General features: G+C 31.2%; 1 protein-coding gene across 1 annotated transcript; it reads right to left on the bottom strand.

The window, feature by feature from the left end:
- Window positions 1–11,907: 11,907 nt before the first annotated feature.
- LOC144566360 (etoposide-induced protein) lies at window positions 11,908–16,824 on the bottom strand. Its single transcript, XM_078316378.1, has 11 exons — window positions 16,616–16,824; window positions 16,447–16,512; window positions 16,239–16,362; window positions 16,083–16,135; window positions 15,511–15,624; window positions 15,123–15,186; window positions 14,931–15,016; window positions 14,154–14,236; window positions 13,933–14,009; window positions 13,108–13,223; window positions 11,908–12,109 (listed from the first exon to the last, which is right to left on the bottom strand). The coding sequence occupies exons 1-11, from the start codon at window positions 16,714–16,716 to the stop codon at window positions 12,064–12,066; spliced, it is 930 nt and encodes a 309-aa protein (XP_078172504.1). The 5' UTR covers window positions 16,717–16,824; the 3' UTR covers window positions 11,908–12,063.
- Between the last annotated feature and the right edge of the window lie 1,107 nt (window positions 16,825–17,931).

Below are 17,931 nucleotides of genomic sequence, written 5' to 3'. Positions count from 1 at the left end.
CCTATAATTAATTAATATCTCATCCCCACAAATAATTAATTACTATCTCCATAATTAGCAATTATTAGTGATGCAGTATGCGTATCCCAAATTAAATGAACTCTGATGTACTGATGCAAAATTCTCTGATTATATATTGAGGGTGAGGAATATGGAGCGATTCAATGTTCGGTCAGAGTCGTTCCATCAACATCAAGATTATTACATAAAATTTTAAAATCTGTGCAAATTAAATATCATGAATTTTGATGTGGATCGATCAGTTTCGACTAGACATGAGACCGATCCGCCCTTACATCTCTAGAAAAGGATTAAAAAAAAGAAATAAAAAATTATATAAAAAGTTTTATGAAGTTTCATTTATAAAAAGATGGTAAAATGTTTTGCAGGAAAAACAACTTTTGAGATTTTTAATGCGGAAAAAAGGCATATTTAGCAGCGTGTATAACATTAATTAATGCACTATTATAATATCCTAAACTCAAAAGCCATATCCTGACAAAACAAACAAGAACATTAATTTTCTATACTAATAACGCGAAAAATAACGAACACCACAATATATAGCCCACACTCTTGAGAAAAACCAACGAAAACAAACAAAAAAAAACAATGCGAAAATCCACACAAGGTACGAGAAAAATTACCTTAACTTTATTCGGTATATTATTTATGGTATCATGACACAAATTAAACAATCTACAGTAAATGAAGTCCCAATTTGGATATGGCACTTGCATGATCTTATGCAAGATCAGAATTAATCAAGTGCTCAGCCAAAGCGTTCGATCTGGCGTACAACCACAGAGAAGACCACACGACGAGTGCTACACTAGAACAGAAACGTACCATATATTGATCTCTCTCTCTATACACTACACATTACACAGCACAAGCTTCGAGTTCATCTCTTATGGCGTCTGCGAGAGCTCCAGCTGGTCTTAGCCTCACGATTGGTCACATCATCGGACGCCACAGATTTACACGAACGATACGGATCTAGCCCCGCCAAGCGTCCGATCAAGGCGAGAAAAACCTCGAAACCTTTTCTCCTCCGACGGATCGTGGCGAGGTTTCCGTCAATGGATTTCACTTTTGAAGGAGGAAGAGGTAAAGGGCGGAATGAGGGGAAACGAGGGGGAGGGAGAAGGGGGTGGAGCGGGGTGAAGGGAACGCCGGGTTTACGCTCCCAGGAGAAGGGAACAGAGGAGGAGAAGTGGTAAGGGGAGAGGGAAGGGGAAGGGAAGGTAGAGGCAGTGGAGGAGAAGGAGGAGAAAGAGGAGGAGGTGGAGGTGGGTTGCGTCTTGTCGGAAGGGGAAGGTAAGGGGAGGGGAGGGGAAGGTTTGTTCCTCTTCTTCTTCATTTTTTCGTTTCCTTTCTTTTTTTGTGTTTTTGGAGGGAAGAAAGGGGAAATGAAATGAGAGAGAAGGTATCTATCTAGCGGAGCAGAGATGGTATTATTGTAGGAGGTGATTAGAGTGTGCATGTGTGTATATGATGTTATATATATATATATTTATAAAATTAATTATATATAATGTAATAAATTGCCTCACGCTCTTGTGAGTTGTGAGGAAGTTAGTAAGAAAAATAATAAATATTTTCATGAACTATCATACAAGTAATAATGGTGCGATGGTGGAAGTAGTACGGTTTCTCCAATTTCCCGTCGGAATCATGGGGTAAGAGAAACAGAGAATTGCTTCAAATGTGAATCTTGTCGTAGTCTCCATTGAAAACAAATTCTCTTCAAATGTGAATCTTATCATAGTCTCCATTGAAAACAAATGGATACGTCCGTTATAGAGTATTTGTTGATATTCTCACCGATTTGACACTTGCCAGCTTTCTGCAAAGTGTCGCCGACTGGAGATGGTGTATAGTTGACACCAGATTGGGACCCAAGCCGATATGTTTCCAACAAAGCTTACCGAGAACACAAGGTAATCATATCACCTAAGTTACCACATCTTGTAGTTTGTATCCGGTCCGTCCGTTATGTGCTAGCGATTAAGATATTCCGTGCATTATATGCTTGAGGCCTTGAGCTGAGTTGGTTCATTGAACTGTCTGGATTGGAACTCAAACAGTACATTATCTCGTAATATCCGGATTTGACAAAAAAACTGATTGGAACCATCGTTTAAGAAATATTTAGTTTATTTTTAATTAGTGAGGTTAGGGTGATATGAAGATGTATTCGTATAAATTTATATCTTTATTTTTAAAATTTAAAAAGTCGATTCAAACAGCTTAATGATCTTCTAATGAAAATATATTGAAGATCAAATTTCACATTTTAAAAAAAATATTATTTTTTTAGAAGTAAAATTATATATTTTTCAAGTAGATTTTCATATAAAAATCATATTAAACAGCTCATCGACTGTTTGGATTTTTAATACAAAAAAAATATGAATACATAGTAGGACTGATCTATAATATACATATTATGCAACATATATTATTCTTATCTAATAGAATAAATTAAATAGAACTGTTTTAAAATTGAATTTCTATAACTGGAAAGGTGTATTGTGGATGACAAATCCATTAATATCTTCCAATTTACTACAAATATCATTCAAACACTTAAAACTAGAATTACAGTTATGAAGAAAAAAAAACTGAAATTAAAAAAAATACAAAATCAGTAAAGTGGTAAGGAGGATAGGTGAAGGCACAACTAATCAGAATTTTATTATCCCATTTTTGCTCGGTCACAAGTACTCTTCAGGGTAAAATTTTTAACAGAGCAGATTTAACTTCATATAGGGCACAAATCATATACATCGTTGTTTTGATTTCATCATTAGTATGTTGCATGAAGTCAGAGATGCTCTGTTAATATCTTTACCTACTCTAGTAGTCTTCAACAAATTCCACCATTACGACCGCGATTTTTCTGCTGAATTTGAGATCTCTAAAATTCTGTTGATTCTTTTTTTTTTCCTTCGTCGTCGCAGTTAATTCTGATCGTATTGTACCGCTAAAACGAAAATTCTTCTTGCATTCGAGGGATATTTTTTTTTTTTTTTTGTCGTTCTGATCAATTTCTAAAATTTATGACCGTTTATTTTTCTCAGTTATTTTATTTTCCTGTTTTAGAAAAAATTATCCCATAAATTGCTTTTCATGTTATCGCAATTAAATGGGAGAGGCGAAATAGCCTTTTGCATTAAATTATTTTTCTCTTGTCTGTCTGTACTTGATCTAACTGTCATGTCTTATTCTCTTTACCAAGGCCGGATTCTCGCATAAGCATATGAGTGAACATATAATAATACGCATGTTATATATCAATCTGTGCTATAAAATTATTTTATTTATTTTTAAAATTTAAATAGTTTATTTGAATTGTTAAACATAATCTTATATGAAAATATATTTAAAGCCAAATTTAAATTTTGTATATTATTTTTTAGATAGGTAGAAAATAAGTGTTTTTATATGGTCCATAATTTTCAAATTAAGTAAACTTTTACCTGCGTAAAAAATAGTAAAAAAATTCTAAAACATATAAAATATGCTCTTTAAATACATTTTCTTTTCTTTTATTTTTTTTAAATATATTTTTATATGGAGATCGTGATAAATGGTTCAGATCAAATGTTGGAATTTTAAATTTGAAAATATGAGTCTAAAGTATGGACCGTTGTGTACTATGTATAGAATGAGGCTATAGTATTGTATACCACAAATTTGAAAATATGAATTGTTATATTTGTTTTTAAAGTTCAAATAGCTGATCTAAGCTGTTTAACATGATTTTCATATAAAATATGATAAATCAATTATTATATTATTTAGAATTTTTTTAGATATGTAGAAAATCACTTGATCTAAAAATTCTAAATCATTTAAAAAGTAGTGATTTTTACCTGTCTACAAAAATAATTTTTTTTTTTTACAAAATGTAAAATTTAGTCTGCAAATAATTTTTTATATACAAATTATGTTGAACCATTTAAATTAAATTCAAACCAATTATTTAAAAATAAATATATTAATTCATGGTACGGACTAATCCGCGCTATGTGTAGTACTATGGCCGTACAATTAAAGTGCTCAAGTAAGGTAAATGTAGTTCTAGGTTGATCCGATTACAAAGCTGAATCGAATCGAGTTTGAGATGAAAAATTAATTGAACTATATATAGCTCATGTAAATTCAAGTTCAATCAAGCTTGAACTCTATATGAGCTAAATTATTTGAATATTTTCTTGTATTTACTTTAATATTCTTTAGAAGTATTTTTATTAATATTATTTTTTTAAATATGCGTAATAATTAATGTTTATTTTTTTTAAATTATAGTATTTACTTACTAATATTTTGTCGATTTTTACAATTAATTTTTTTAATATAAATATTTGTATTTATATTATCTTATTTATGACAATATTCTAAATTAAATAAAACTATTACATATTGAGTTGTTTCTAGTCGAGATTGAGAAAATCAACAAAAATAATTTTGAGTAGAGATTTAAACTTAAGTTGGTCAATATGTTAAATTCAAATCGATCTCGAAGTACACATTTTCCATACAACTCTATAGAGAGCTATGATTAGATCAAGTTATCACTTGATCATGAAGTTTTCTCGTGTAAAAATTATGAAAAATTATCCCAAATATACACGGTACAAAAATAAAACTTACATATGAGTTATGCATAGAATTATGATTGCCTTTTGAGGGAAAAAAAATTAAGAATTTGATTGCAGGTTGTCTGTGTGGAGCAGTTGATATTAGCGACAAATGATTAGCAACTAATTATTAGAAAATTTTCCATTTTTTAAGGCACAAGTATGACATTTTTTTTTCTCAAACAGACAAAATAGGAACACATGTAGTTTTCCCAAAGCATAGAATTATAAGATGCAGTGTATATGTCGTTTTGCTAACCATATATAAAAAGTAGTATTTAAAGACGAAATTAAACATCCCAATTGTTAATTTGTTATTACTGTCAAATAATACTAACTTCCTAATCCCAATTGTTAATTTGTTATAATCTACGAGCACAAAAATTTAGTTGTATCATTTTGACTCTTTTATTTTAGTATGTATTAAGAAAAGTTAGAGTTTGATGTGCTCATTAATTAAGAGGGTTTCAGTAAGCACAACTTTAAAAGTATATTAAGTTGTCTTCAAATGACGAATTCAAACTGTTAAAATCTACTTACTTCATGAGTGATGCATGTAGAATTGTACATGCTAAATTTTAAAATTTTTTAATTCATTTGATGCAAGATCAAGTGGTAAAAAAAATAATAAAAAAATGAATACATAAAACAACTTATGAATGGTTCATTGTTTTAACCGCTTGATTTTGTACTAAATGAAATTCGAAACTTTCAAAAAAATTCATATACATGCATCACTCATGAAGTAGATGAATTTCAACGATTTGGATTCATCGTTTAAAAGCAACATGATAAATTTTTAGAGTTGTGCTCACCAAATCCTCTTGATAATCACAAAAATTTAATGAGAACATCGGACCCTAACTTTGCTCCTCTTAATGCATATTAAAATAGAAGAGTCAAAATGATACATCTATAATTTTTGTGCTCGTAGAGTATAACACACCAAAAAAAAAAAGTCCAGTGAATTAGTATTAATATTTGAAAAATTCAATTTGCCCTTTATAAATATTCGAAAAACAATTATTCTATATGAGATGAAAAGTATTAGAGTTCAGACTGGTAGACATATAACAATGGCATGGCATGGCATGCTGAAGTGACGAAATCAAATTAAATGAAGATTTATAAATGACATGACATGCAGAAAAGTCCACAGCAAATATGACACACGATAATTAGTGGGCCTCGTCAATTATTGTTATTTGTCGGTAAATGGATATCTCCACATTTTCCTTATTGTAAAATTAAAATGGATCAACTGACGAAATCAAACAATAACAAAACACTTCACACTTGTCTTCGTGCAAATTTCTTGTGAACTGAATGAAAAACATAGCACTCTACCCAAAAAAAAAAAAAAAATAGATGGGTTAAATTGGAAATTTCATCAGAAACTTGTTTGGCTATCGGAGCTAGTCTGATTTGGTGCTTGAATAATACTTTACATTATTGAATAAAGTTCGCATGAAGCATGACTTATTGGGGAAATTTATAAATTTGAAGGCCTCAATTAAAAATCAGTGAATCAGTGTTTATACTACAATTTTTTATTTTTTAAATTTATTTTGTAAAATATTGATGTAAGAAATAAATAAATTATTTTGATGCACTTTTAAACAAAACGAACTAAAAAAAAGTAAAATTGAAAAGTATGTCTTATGAAATAAATTGAGATCTACAATTCAAATTCAAATTCGTTGTTTGAAATCAATTCCATAATTTTTTTAGTTTAAACTGAGATAAGTAAATTATCTATGTTGGGTACACATCTCATATCGACATCCAAGCGATAGATATATATTGGAAGCGTATCTTACTATTTAAAATAGCTCGACTTATCGTAAAACCATGTACAGAATAAAAAACCCTTTGAACTTTTTGTTATCTTGGAGGTAATTTTATAGATTATTTAACTTTTATATTTGTTAACAGGAGAAAATTAGTTTTTTTTTTTATTGTTTTCTTTACCCAAAAATAATAAATAAAATAAAAACTATATACAGAGTACATATTATGTCGTGGATTTTTTTTTTCTTTCAAAAACTACATATCCTCGTATGCATATTCATATAACATATGTTCACATTAATTTTTGGACAAACATCATAAAGCAATGAAAATGAATTATTCAATAATTGATTTTTGCCTTGTTAAGATCAAAATAAGAAGGAAAAAAAAATGCAGGAAAGCCTTTTCAGTACAAGGTTAAAAGCGACAGTTTAACTAACATGGATCATATTACATCAACAAATCTAGAATGGTTGACCACCTATGAGAAACTATGCTTTCTATAAAATAAACTCACAGAGAAATAATAAAATTTAAATGAAATAAAGGAAAAGAAAAAAGAAACATATAACCATTAATTATGGGGCATCTTTTTGTCCCTTCAAAGTTCAAACAAGAGACTTCTTTTTGTAGTGATCAATAATTAAAGAGATAGTTGATCAGACATTTCATCTCATTTTCATGCAACTTTTCCCATAAAAATACAGAATAATAGTGGGAAAAGTATCATCTGTGGAGTTTTTCCGTGCGGTGCTGTGCGGCGCTTTTAATCTGGTCCGTTCATTTCGAATCGGACGGACCAGATCAGATCTTGTCCGAATTTTAAAAAAACTCAAAATTTGGTGAACCCTTAATCCAGTCCGTCCGATCCGAAACAAACGGACCAGATTAAAAGCGCTGCACAGCACCGCACGGAAAAACTCCGCAGAGGATAGCGTTTCATAATAGTGAAGCAGTCAAGAGTATCATGATGGATACTTGCCACATCTACCAAACAGTATGCTTAAAATTATATATGTGGTTTGTGTGGTTCAATATCAGGCATGGGGTACTGTTGTGTGTTGAGCAACAAACTCCATCATACTATGTTTCCTTTGATGAATTTGGTTTTTGATGTATCTTTAGCTCCATACACTGAATGCATCTTTAGCTCTGGGTGAGAGGCGGGGACCTGTTTTTTATTTATTTATTTTTTATTATTATTATTATTATTATATCGAACTGTTGAAATATTTTCAGCCGTACAGATTTTGAAGAGGAGAAAAGCAGTAGAAGGAAAACAAGTTCCTGTTTTTTTAGGAGAAGAGGAGCAGATTTGGTTCCTTTAGTTCCACACCACTAGCACAATTTACATTAATTTGGTCTGTAACTTGGCGTGTGTGTATATCAAGCTTCTAAATAGCGTTTATAGCGGTATAGCGGGGAGAAAAAAAAAAAAAAAAAGCTTTAGCGAATAGCGGAGCTATAGCGAAAGCTATTATAAATAGCGTTTTTTTATTTCAAAAATTATATTTTATATTTCTACTAATAGTAAAAATGTCTCATCAAGAAAAAAAATATCAAATTAATTAAGAAGTTCTAATATTCATATTAAACCAATACAAAGTTCAAATTGTCATTCAAAATATCCCTAATTCAAAAACTATCGATATATTTTATATTCAAAATATACCACTACCATATATTAATGCATGATACAAAATTTAATTGATATAGCGGTATAGCCCGTACATGTTCCATTGTATTGATATAGCTTAATAAAGTAAAAAAAAAACCAATCTAGATATTAAGGCCCATTAAAATTGCAAAATCATGTTTTCAGAAAAAAAAATTGCAAAATCATAACCCATATAGCATAGCGGACCGCTATTACCGCTATAGCGGTCGTAGCTTGATTAGCGCAGTTTTAGCTCGTATCTTAGCTTTCTGGGTCCAAAACCGCTATAGCGGCACTATAGCTTCGCTATAGCTAGCTATTTAGAAGCTTGGTGTATATTTAACTTGGCAAGCCATTGAAAAATATGTAGGATATACAGGAAATTAAAAAAATAGATATGAGACAGGAACTAATACATAATTAAAAAAAAGAATTATGAACTAATACAGTCAATCATAAAACTATTTATGCATAGTAAACAAGAATAATTATCTGATCAAGCAGCAATCACAGACAAAAATAGTAGTTAGACTTGTATATTACAAGGTTAATAAAGTTTTGACATGCTTTAAATGCAAGTATAAATCTCTTTCACCCCAGTACATAAGAAAACCAGGTGTGCTAAAATTCAAAACAACTTAATTTGTTGGACTAATTAATTAAAATCTCACCTGATTCCTGATTAATAAATTTATCATTCTAATATAATTTTATCATTGGAGAGTGTCACTAATTAGAACGTCACCTGATTCCTGATTAATAAATTTGTCCTTTAATATAATTTTATAATTGGGTAGTGGCAGGTTTGCTAGTTCCATTATTTATGTATTTTGGTATTTTCCAACTAGATCAAGGGTTCAAAAAATTAGAAATAAGGACACATCCTAAAGAAGAAAACTATTTTTTTTATTGTTTAAATTTGAAACACTTCAACATTATTTGTAGAGATTCAACAACAAAATTGTCGGTTGGGGAATGGAAGGTTTGCTAGTACCATCATAATTTATGTATCTAGGTATTTTTCCAACTTGATCAAGGATTCAAGAAAAGGAAAGCAAGGGCACATCCAAAAGAAGAAAACTTTTTTTTTTTTATTGTTTAAATTTGAAGAACTTCAACATTATTTGTAGAGATAAAAAAAAATTGTGGTTGGTTGGTGAATCAATTACTTTCATCATTTTCACCAAACATATTACTATATAGTTAGTGTACGGAAATGATTAGCTAAGATCAATTGTTAATTAATTTAATGAAACAGAATACAGGGTCACCTCAGGTTATGTCAGGCAAATAACTGTACACAATGTAATGATTTGATGTGCCATGATATTCTAAAATTGTCAACTATAAGTATCCTAAGCATCAATTTTTTTAGCATATATGTCTACTACGTTTATTTCGTACGCATATTAAATTGTTTTGATGTTGTGCCTCTACCAAACTGTCATGCACTAAGTGCCTAACTTGTAGGGGTGCACTTTGTTGGCACTGTTTTATTTGCTTACTTTCTGTAATTGGTGTATACTCTTTGTCTCTTTCCAATTGCCAATGAAATTATAGGCAAAATTTCATCTATATCATTCGAAAAGTATCAAAATTACTTAATTCTCACTCCAAAATTCATAATATAATATTTACTTTAAACTTAGAAACTATTGTATCTACGCAATTCATTATATTTTCCACTAAAACTAAATATAGAGTTTTGAAGGGTAAACATGATAATGAATTTGACAAATATGAGACTTTTTTAAATTAAAAGAATTAATATGATGCTATAAATTTTGGAAAAAAAAAATTACATAATTTCACGGTTTTTGAAAGGCGCACATGAAATCTAGCAAAATTACATTGCAATTTTATGTTGATGATGATTTTTTTTTTTTTTGAGAAAAGATTGAGGGTCGAGCCTTCATCTTTGAGATAAAGATTCATACATATCATTTAGTTTTCTTTTTAAAATAAAAATGGAAGACAAGCTCCACCTTTAACATCATGTTTGGATGGAGAGTAGAGGAAGGGGAGGTGAACAATAGAAGGAAGTGGAATGGAATAGAAAGGAAGATTAACATATTTAACATATTCGTGTGTGAATGACTAATGAGAGAAAATAAATTTAACTTTCATTTCTGTCTCATTTATTGTTTGATTGATTAAAATTTAGAAGGTTAATGAGAAATTTGGTGGCTGTTGTAGGTTTGTGATAAAAAACTTAAATGAGAATTATATTGATAAGATATAAAGTTAGGCATTTGTGTTATTTCTTCTAAAAATATTTGTAACAAAATTTATTTCCATCCGTTACACCTCAAATTGAGAGGGAAACCGATTCTATAAATTACAATGATACAAGGTTAAACATTTTATCTCCTGTACCCTTCATCTTCGCTATAATTTTGTCAACCAAACACGATTCGACGAAAAGTTTTATTTTCTTTCCATTCCCTCCCTTTCTCTACTCTCCATCCAAACAAGGTGTAACTATCCACAAGAGACTCTCAATCTATGTTTTAAACCTATGACCTTTCATATGAAAAACATGGCCTTTAAATCTCTCGATAAAAAACTGATTTCTCATGTGAAACAATCTTTGAGTTTTGGCAGGAATAAAAACTAAAAATAAATTCTTCAGTAAAAAATGATTTTCTTTTTTAAATAATCCTCTAAAGACATAATAGTGATGTAGTGCTTGACAAATCCGTGATACAATTTTAAAATCCCTTTTTTCAGCACTATGAAACTCATAATGGATTAGGCAAAACATCAGTATCAAGAAAATGGTTAAAAAGAGAAATACCATTAGAAGCGATATATACAGGAGACAACACATGCTTTGAAGTAGTTAGAAAATGCAATCAAGGTTGATTCCCTCCTAGAAGAGGCAATTACTTCATGTACTAACACTAATTTTGGGAGTTTTTTTTCTTTGTTTTTATTCAAAATTGAGATTTGCATTAAAGGTTGGTACAAACTGAACCTTAGTTTATATGAATTAAACATGGACATTAATTACCTGTACTATAATTGCACAACTAGTTCAAGCTCAAAAAAGACAAAAATAGGTTCTATAGATTAGAAAATTTGCTCGCATTGGGTCACATTTCATTAACTTCAATCACATATGCCATAATAAATTGCAAGTGAGTCTATGGTACTATGCATATTACGATTTGGCACCGTGCTACGGCTCTATATTTGAGTTTTCAAATTCTAACGGTCGATCCGAACCGTTCATCTTGTTCTCTATATTAATATGTGTTTGGAGACCAAATTTTACATTTTTTGAAATTTTTTTACTATTTTTTTAGATTTATTGAAAATCACTGTTTTTGGATGGTCCAGAATTTTCAGATTAAGTGATTTTCTAAATATCTAAAAAAAATAGTCAAAAAATTTCAAAAAATATAAAATTTGGTCTCCAAACACATATTAATATGGAGAACAAGATGAACGGTTCGGATCAACCGTTAGGATTTGAAAACTCAAATATAGAGCCGTAGCACGGTAACAACCCGTGATATGCATAGTACCATAGACTCACTCATAAATTGCAGTTATAAACTAATAATAACCAAAATAATTTGTCACATACGGTAGTGCAAGTGGGTTTTGACTACAGCGCAAGACCTAAATCAAATGATTGACAGATGCAAACGTAAAAGAACATGTACAGTTCTAAAGTTAAAAACAAATAAATCCATAAAAAGGAATGATGTAAGTGGATTTGAATAGCTCTTCTTTCTTTTTCTTTTTTTGGATAAAGGCTTCAACAACTGAATAAAATATATACATTGTACAACAATGGCCAGATCAAGCAAGCAAGATATTGGCTGAACTATACATTTGTTGTAGTCAAACACGTTTTATCTTACAAACATCAATACAATAGTACAACATATAATTGACAGATATGCAAATGATTAAAACTAAAAGGAATTTGTCCTTGTGGGATTTGACTAAATCAAATCAATTCTCCTTTTCTACCTTAGGGAATATATCGAGCACCATGGTCCTGAAATGTACACGTATAATGAAGCCATAAGGGATAGCATACGAATCTAATATCTCAATCCTTGGGAATTAAATAACTTGGTCCATAACAGCAGTTAGTTGTTTTATTATAACTTTTATTAACTAATCTAATGGTATTAAGTTAGGTCCGCATCATTCTTCCCTGAAATTTGGCAAACAGATTTAAGCTTTGGTAGTGTTTTGATTAACAAAACATTTAATCAAAACATTCATACCCGTAGTGATGCCTGATTGCAGAGTTGTATTTTTTTCTTGTTTCTTTTTTGACAAAAGTGGGTACTCCCACCGATTTCATTGAGAAATGAGAAGAGTTTTTGGAAAGGACTGGTACCAAACAGCTGGAAATTGCAGAGTTAAAATTTGGGACTAAGGCTGGAACTCAGTTTCCGTCAAATATTCTCTCAAACTCCAAAACAAGGTCCTTTGTAAGTGGTACCAGTCGTTTGGTACGCTTAAGAACATTCTGGTTTTGTAATGGAATCGATGGGTCTTCCCCACATTTATAAAATAAAATTAAAAAAAAAACTCAAATACAAGGCTTAGGCCTACCGAGATCAAAGAAAGAATTTATTTGATGTTCACTTCTTAGTTCAAGATAAATAAATAAATTTAAGAATGATAATTAAATCAACAGTTCAACACATATTAGAATTCCACATTATCTTTCTTATTGTTGAAGAAATTAATGAAGAGTGTTAAATTAAATTGAGTAGGAAAGCAGTAAATGCAGGTGCAAGTTGAATCTGCTTTAACCAGTGGGTAGGAAAGGGCGTCTTTAAAGATTTTAATCATTTAAGATTTGTATCAGCGAGTATACTTACGATATCCTCTGAGAGAAATAGAATATAGGAATCTTTCTTCCTTGTACACCATCACTCAATCTTGATATATAATTAATTATATATCAAGTTGAATCCAGGCCAGACCCACAAATAACTAAAAAAACAAAGTAAAAAATGCATCAGCGAGTATACTTACGATATCCTCTGAGAGAAATAGAATATAGGAATCTTTCTTCCTTGTACACCATCACTCAATCTTGATATATAATTAATTACATCTTCTTCTCGGGTCCCAGCTGCAGTTAGTACAAACTACAAAAAAATAAAAATAAAAGAAGAAGAGATGGTGAGATATACTCTCCATTTAGAAAAAAAAAGCCAATAAGTCTAGATATTACATGGAGTGAGGCTATGGTACTATACATAGAGCGGATTAGTCCGTATTATGGATCAATATCTTTGTTTTCAAAATTCAAACAGTCGATTTGAACCGTTGAACATGATCCCCATATGAAAATGTACTTGCATACTAAATTTTACATGTTTTTAAAAAACAAATTACTATTATTTTAGATAGGTAGAAAATCAATACCTTTGAATGGTGAATTTTTAGATCAAGTGATTTTCTACCTATCTAAAAAAATAGTAAAAAAAATGTAACATTTGATTTACAAGTATATTTTCATATGAAGATAATGTTCAACGGTTTAGATTAACTGTTTAAACTTTAAAAATGAAGATATTGATCCATAATTCAGACCAATCCATGCTATGTACCATAGCCTCACTCACATTATTACATGTAGAATGTTCAGATTCCCTTATTTTAGCAAACCACCAATAAACATAAGAACATATTTTCATAGTATTAGTTACCAGACCTAAGCATCTGGAATCATTCAAAGGCAAAAAGATATGATGGATTTTGAAACCTCCAAATTTCATTCACTACAAAGTGAGCATAATTAAAATCGATACTATTTTCTCGACAATAAACAATTGCAAATCCTTTATCTCATACCACAGGATATAGGAAACCGATAATTCCATTGCTAATAAGTCGAGTGAAGAAGAGGCTTGGAATCACAGATGGGCTTCCTGTTTAATTAAACATCAGCACATTTAGTTTGCAAGTGATTATCATTTTAGTTTGACAAGCATTTCATCTCCGTTTTCTGATACAGAAAAAACTAATAAGCACAATTGAAGTAAAAGAAAAGATTGAGATAACCATAAACGTACCAAAGCCAGCAAAGAAGGCCCAATTAGATTCAAAGAACTCAAGCTTGGAATTCAAGCTCACTCCAGAGTAGTTCCACTTGGATCTAACAGAAATTAAGCAATCGCCTTAATTTTTATTTTTGTTTCTCTTTTGTGCATGTTATAAGTGAATGACGAGGCTACTAATATAGCCCATATAGAATGTGCCAATTGAGTCATACTGGTACTGGTTGTTATTGCAATCCTTAGTTCATGTCAAAGCAAAGGTGTCTCTGAAAGACATTACATGTTCAATATAACTATGAGAAATGATGAATGTTACTGATACTTCTACAAAACTACGAAAATCCTTTAGCTTTGCTTCATTGGCAGGTTAAAAGCAACAGGGGCATCGATGGTATTTTTTTTTTAGTTTTACATGAGTATATCAACAAAATTTCTCATTTTGCAGGGCTTCAGCAAACATTTTCATGTTTTATTAGGGGCTTAGGGCTAAAGATGAAATTGCACTTGGCTTATGATCCCACAGTTTTCTCCACGCTGATAGTGCACAGTATTTCAAGGCTTCCTTTCATCATAACATAAAAAAAAAAATTGTTTCATAAGAAATAATGCATTTCCAATAAAAAAAGTATAACATATAATTTCTAAGAATACTTTTATAATGTCATTCTTCCTCTTTTTTTTTTTCTTTTTTGGAGAAAATGCATCCCTATTCAAACTCAAGAGATTTAAAGAGAGATACTTTTACGGGGACAAGAATTTCCCTTTTAATTAGTACGTTAAGTCTTTGCTTACTCAAAGCAGTAGTATGCATTCATCCAAGAAAGTAGAAAAAAACTTGTTGCTTTTCCAATAAAGGGCAAGGAATCAGCTACAGAAACCTGTTAAATCATATATTAACATTAATTTAGTTAGAACCAGCAGTAAAAAGATTTCCAGCAATAAACAGAGCTTAATAAAAGAAATAAAAGCGCACCACCACTGCACCTCGAAAAAGAATATAGTCAGCAAAAGGCCCGAATAGATCTGTTCACCTATCCCAATGGCAAGCCTATGAAATAAGAGAGAAACATATTGCAAAAAGTTAAAACCCAAAAAGAAAATGGGTAAAAAAATTCATACGTGCCCCTTCAAAATCTGACAATACTATGTATCCTCGGGTAAAAGAATCAATAATTCTCTCCCTCATAAGATAAGGAAAATAGTAAAAACCAAAGAGAAGTTGGATAAAGAGAAAACACGAGAAAGGAAGAGTGGTGAAGAATAAGGAAAAGTGAGTGGTACAGAAAATACTTTTCATATTTTCTAGGGGCATAAGTTTTCTGGTCTCGCAAAAGATGAATAAAAAATTATCAAAATCTGGTTATGGACCTACCCATCAACTCCTGGCCTCTCTGTGCCATTATTTCTACTATTGTCGGATGGCTGAGCCTTAGATTTTTCACGTTCTTTTATTACCTCAAAAGAATACTTGGCTATGTCGGAATACCTAATTTTAAGATATACCAAAGTTAGAAAATACATATCAAATTTCATTGGAGAGATTCATTGTAAAACCATTTCTTTGTCTCCTCCCTAGTTCTACCATTTACTTCTTGTAAAAATTAATGAAGGCACTAGTGCTTACATGCGAAGTCATTCAATTAATAAGCTGCATTACAATGGTAAAGAGGAGAGATTACCATCTCGGAGTCTGATGCCCAGTTGTACCAGTAAAGTTTGGTACCGGTGCAGCACTACATGGACCAGCTAGCACCCTTTTGTTTGAGTTTAATTAAGGTTTATCTTACATAGGGACTGGGTTTAATTGGGTTTAATTACAGCTAGCACCCTTTCTATGCTTATGCTGTACCAGTTTGGTACAGTATTAGTACATGTGAGCTGAAATTAAATTCCGTAATACGCAACATAAAACAAAATCATATATGTTATGATGAACTAACATACCATAAAAATCCCAGTATTAAACTGAAAAGATAGAGAGGATAAACCCAAAGCACCTGTAGATAAAATAAAATAAAAAAGAGAGTAAGCAAGGATTAGAAATTACATTTTTCAAAGTAATCACTTAAGTAGAGAAGAATACTTGGAGTAATGACTTACATAGAAAATTTGGATTAGAAAAGAGCGCAGAAAGGAATAAAGTGCCACGGCTGATATCTGATCACATTGATCGGGTAATATCCACATGAGAATTGGAATTACGAATGATCTCAGGATAAATAAGCTACATAAATTATACAGTAAACATATTAATCAGAAAAATGTAAGGTCTAAAAATAAACATATACATTAATCTAAAAAGATTTACCTTCCGAGGAAGATTAGTCCGTTCAAGAGGAAACACTGTCCAGTTCTTATCAGTAGCATTTTCGAACTGCACACAATAAATTCATATGATAATTCAACTATTTTCTTCTAATTAATTGAAAATCAGAACAAAATCCAAAAAAAAAAAAAAAAGTAGAAGAAAATAAAACCTGGCGCAGAAGAAAATGGCGCGGTGAAAGCAACAAGCCTCTTTAAACCCAGCGAGCCATAGGAGACCGTAGCGCTTAACTTCTAGAAGAAGCTTCGCCATTCATATAAGAGGAAAGGTCGTGCTATTTCTTAGAAGAGGTTCCCGGTAAAGAGGCGAAAAGAATAAGGAAGAGAGAAGGGGGTATTTCGGTTTCAGTTTTTTTTTTCCTTAACGGGCTTTTAGTTTTTCTTAATTTTCTAAAGTAGAAAGTCGTGCAATAGGTTTCGGGTATTTTGTTTATTGGATTTTTTTGGAAAAATAGGCAGAAGCCCTTCCATTAGAATATTTTGCTTATTGGATTGGACCGAACCCGACTATATTAACGGGCTTTTATTTTTCCATAATTTAAAAGAAGTCCCAGTATGGGTTGGGTCTTGTTGAGCAGACCATTTTAGTATATTGGACCAGAATCTGTAGATCACACGGCCTGTCAAATTGGATATATTCAAGCGGGAGCCGTTTATGACTAGTGTTTTTACGGCTGGTTGTATGGACAATGTATTTGTATGAGGTCTATTGGCTTGTTAAAAATATCATACAATCACATATATGAATTTAAATATGTGGTCGTATATGCAGCCCTGTTTATGTGGATGCATATGCAGACATTCTAATTTCTATACAACACACTTTATTAATATTGTTCTAAATTGAATGTTATCATTACTTATGACTCTGGATATTACTTTATTAATTTGTCACGACTACAAAGAAATTGATCATAGATATTGATAACTCATTTTAAAATTTAAATATATAATTTCACATTAAAATTCGTATATGCAACATGCGTGATGTTTCACACGCATGAGAAAAAACATATTTCGAAACATTAATTATGCCTTTTACGTGGACCGCCTAATTTTAATCGATAGAGCTGCATGCAGACTACGGCACATTGGTACAACAGATCTACAACAGTAGATATAAGTTATGCAGAATCATAGACGTCCGATTAGAATCCAGATTCTCACGAACAACTTTAATTTAATCGATCAAAGTCAAAGAGATCTACAGCAGTAGTTATAAGTTGTGCAGAATCATAGACGTCCGATTAGAATTGAGATTCCCACGAACAACTTTTAATTTTTATTGATAATTAAACATTTTCGAATGTTGATCTGAATCTGACGCGTCTAACCTCCTACTGGACCTAATTTGATGCGATGCCGGGGCATCCTTTTACAGTCCTCCGAGTTGTGCAAAGCGCAACCCAGACGGCCTGAGATATCTCATATTTTGCGTGACCAACGTGTCCGGTGCCTATTCGGGGAT

This window comes from Carex rostrata, chromosome 15 (genome assembly GCF_964058835.1).
Source record: "Carex rostrata chromosome 15, lpCarRost1.2, whole genome shotgun sequence".
Lineage (NCBI taxonomy): Eukaryota > Viridiplantae > Streptophyta > Magnoliopsida > Poales > Cyperaceae > Carex > Carex rostrata.
Note: the sequence above shows the minus strand (reverse complement) of the source record. Positions and strands in the feature narration are given on the sequence as shown.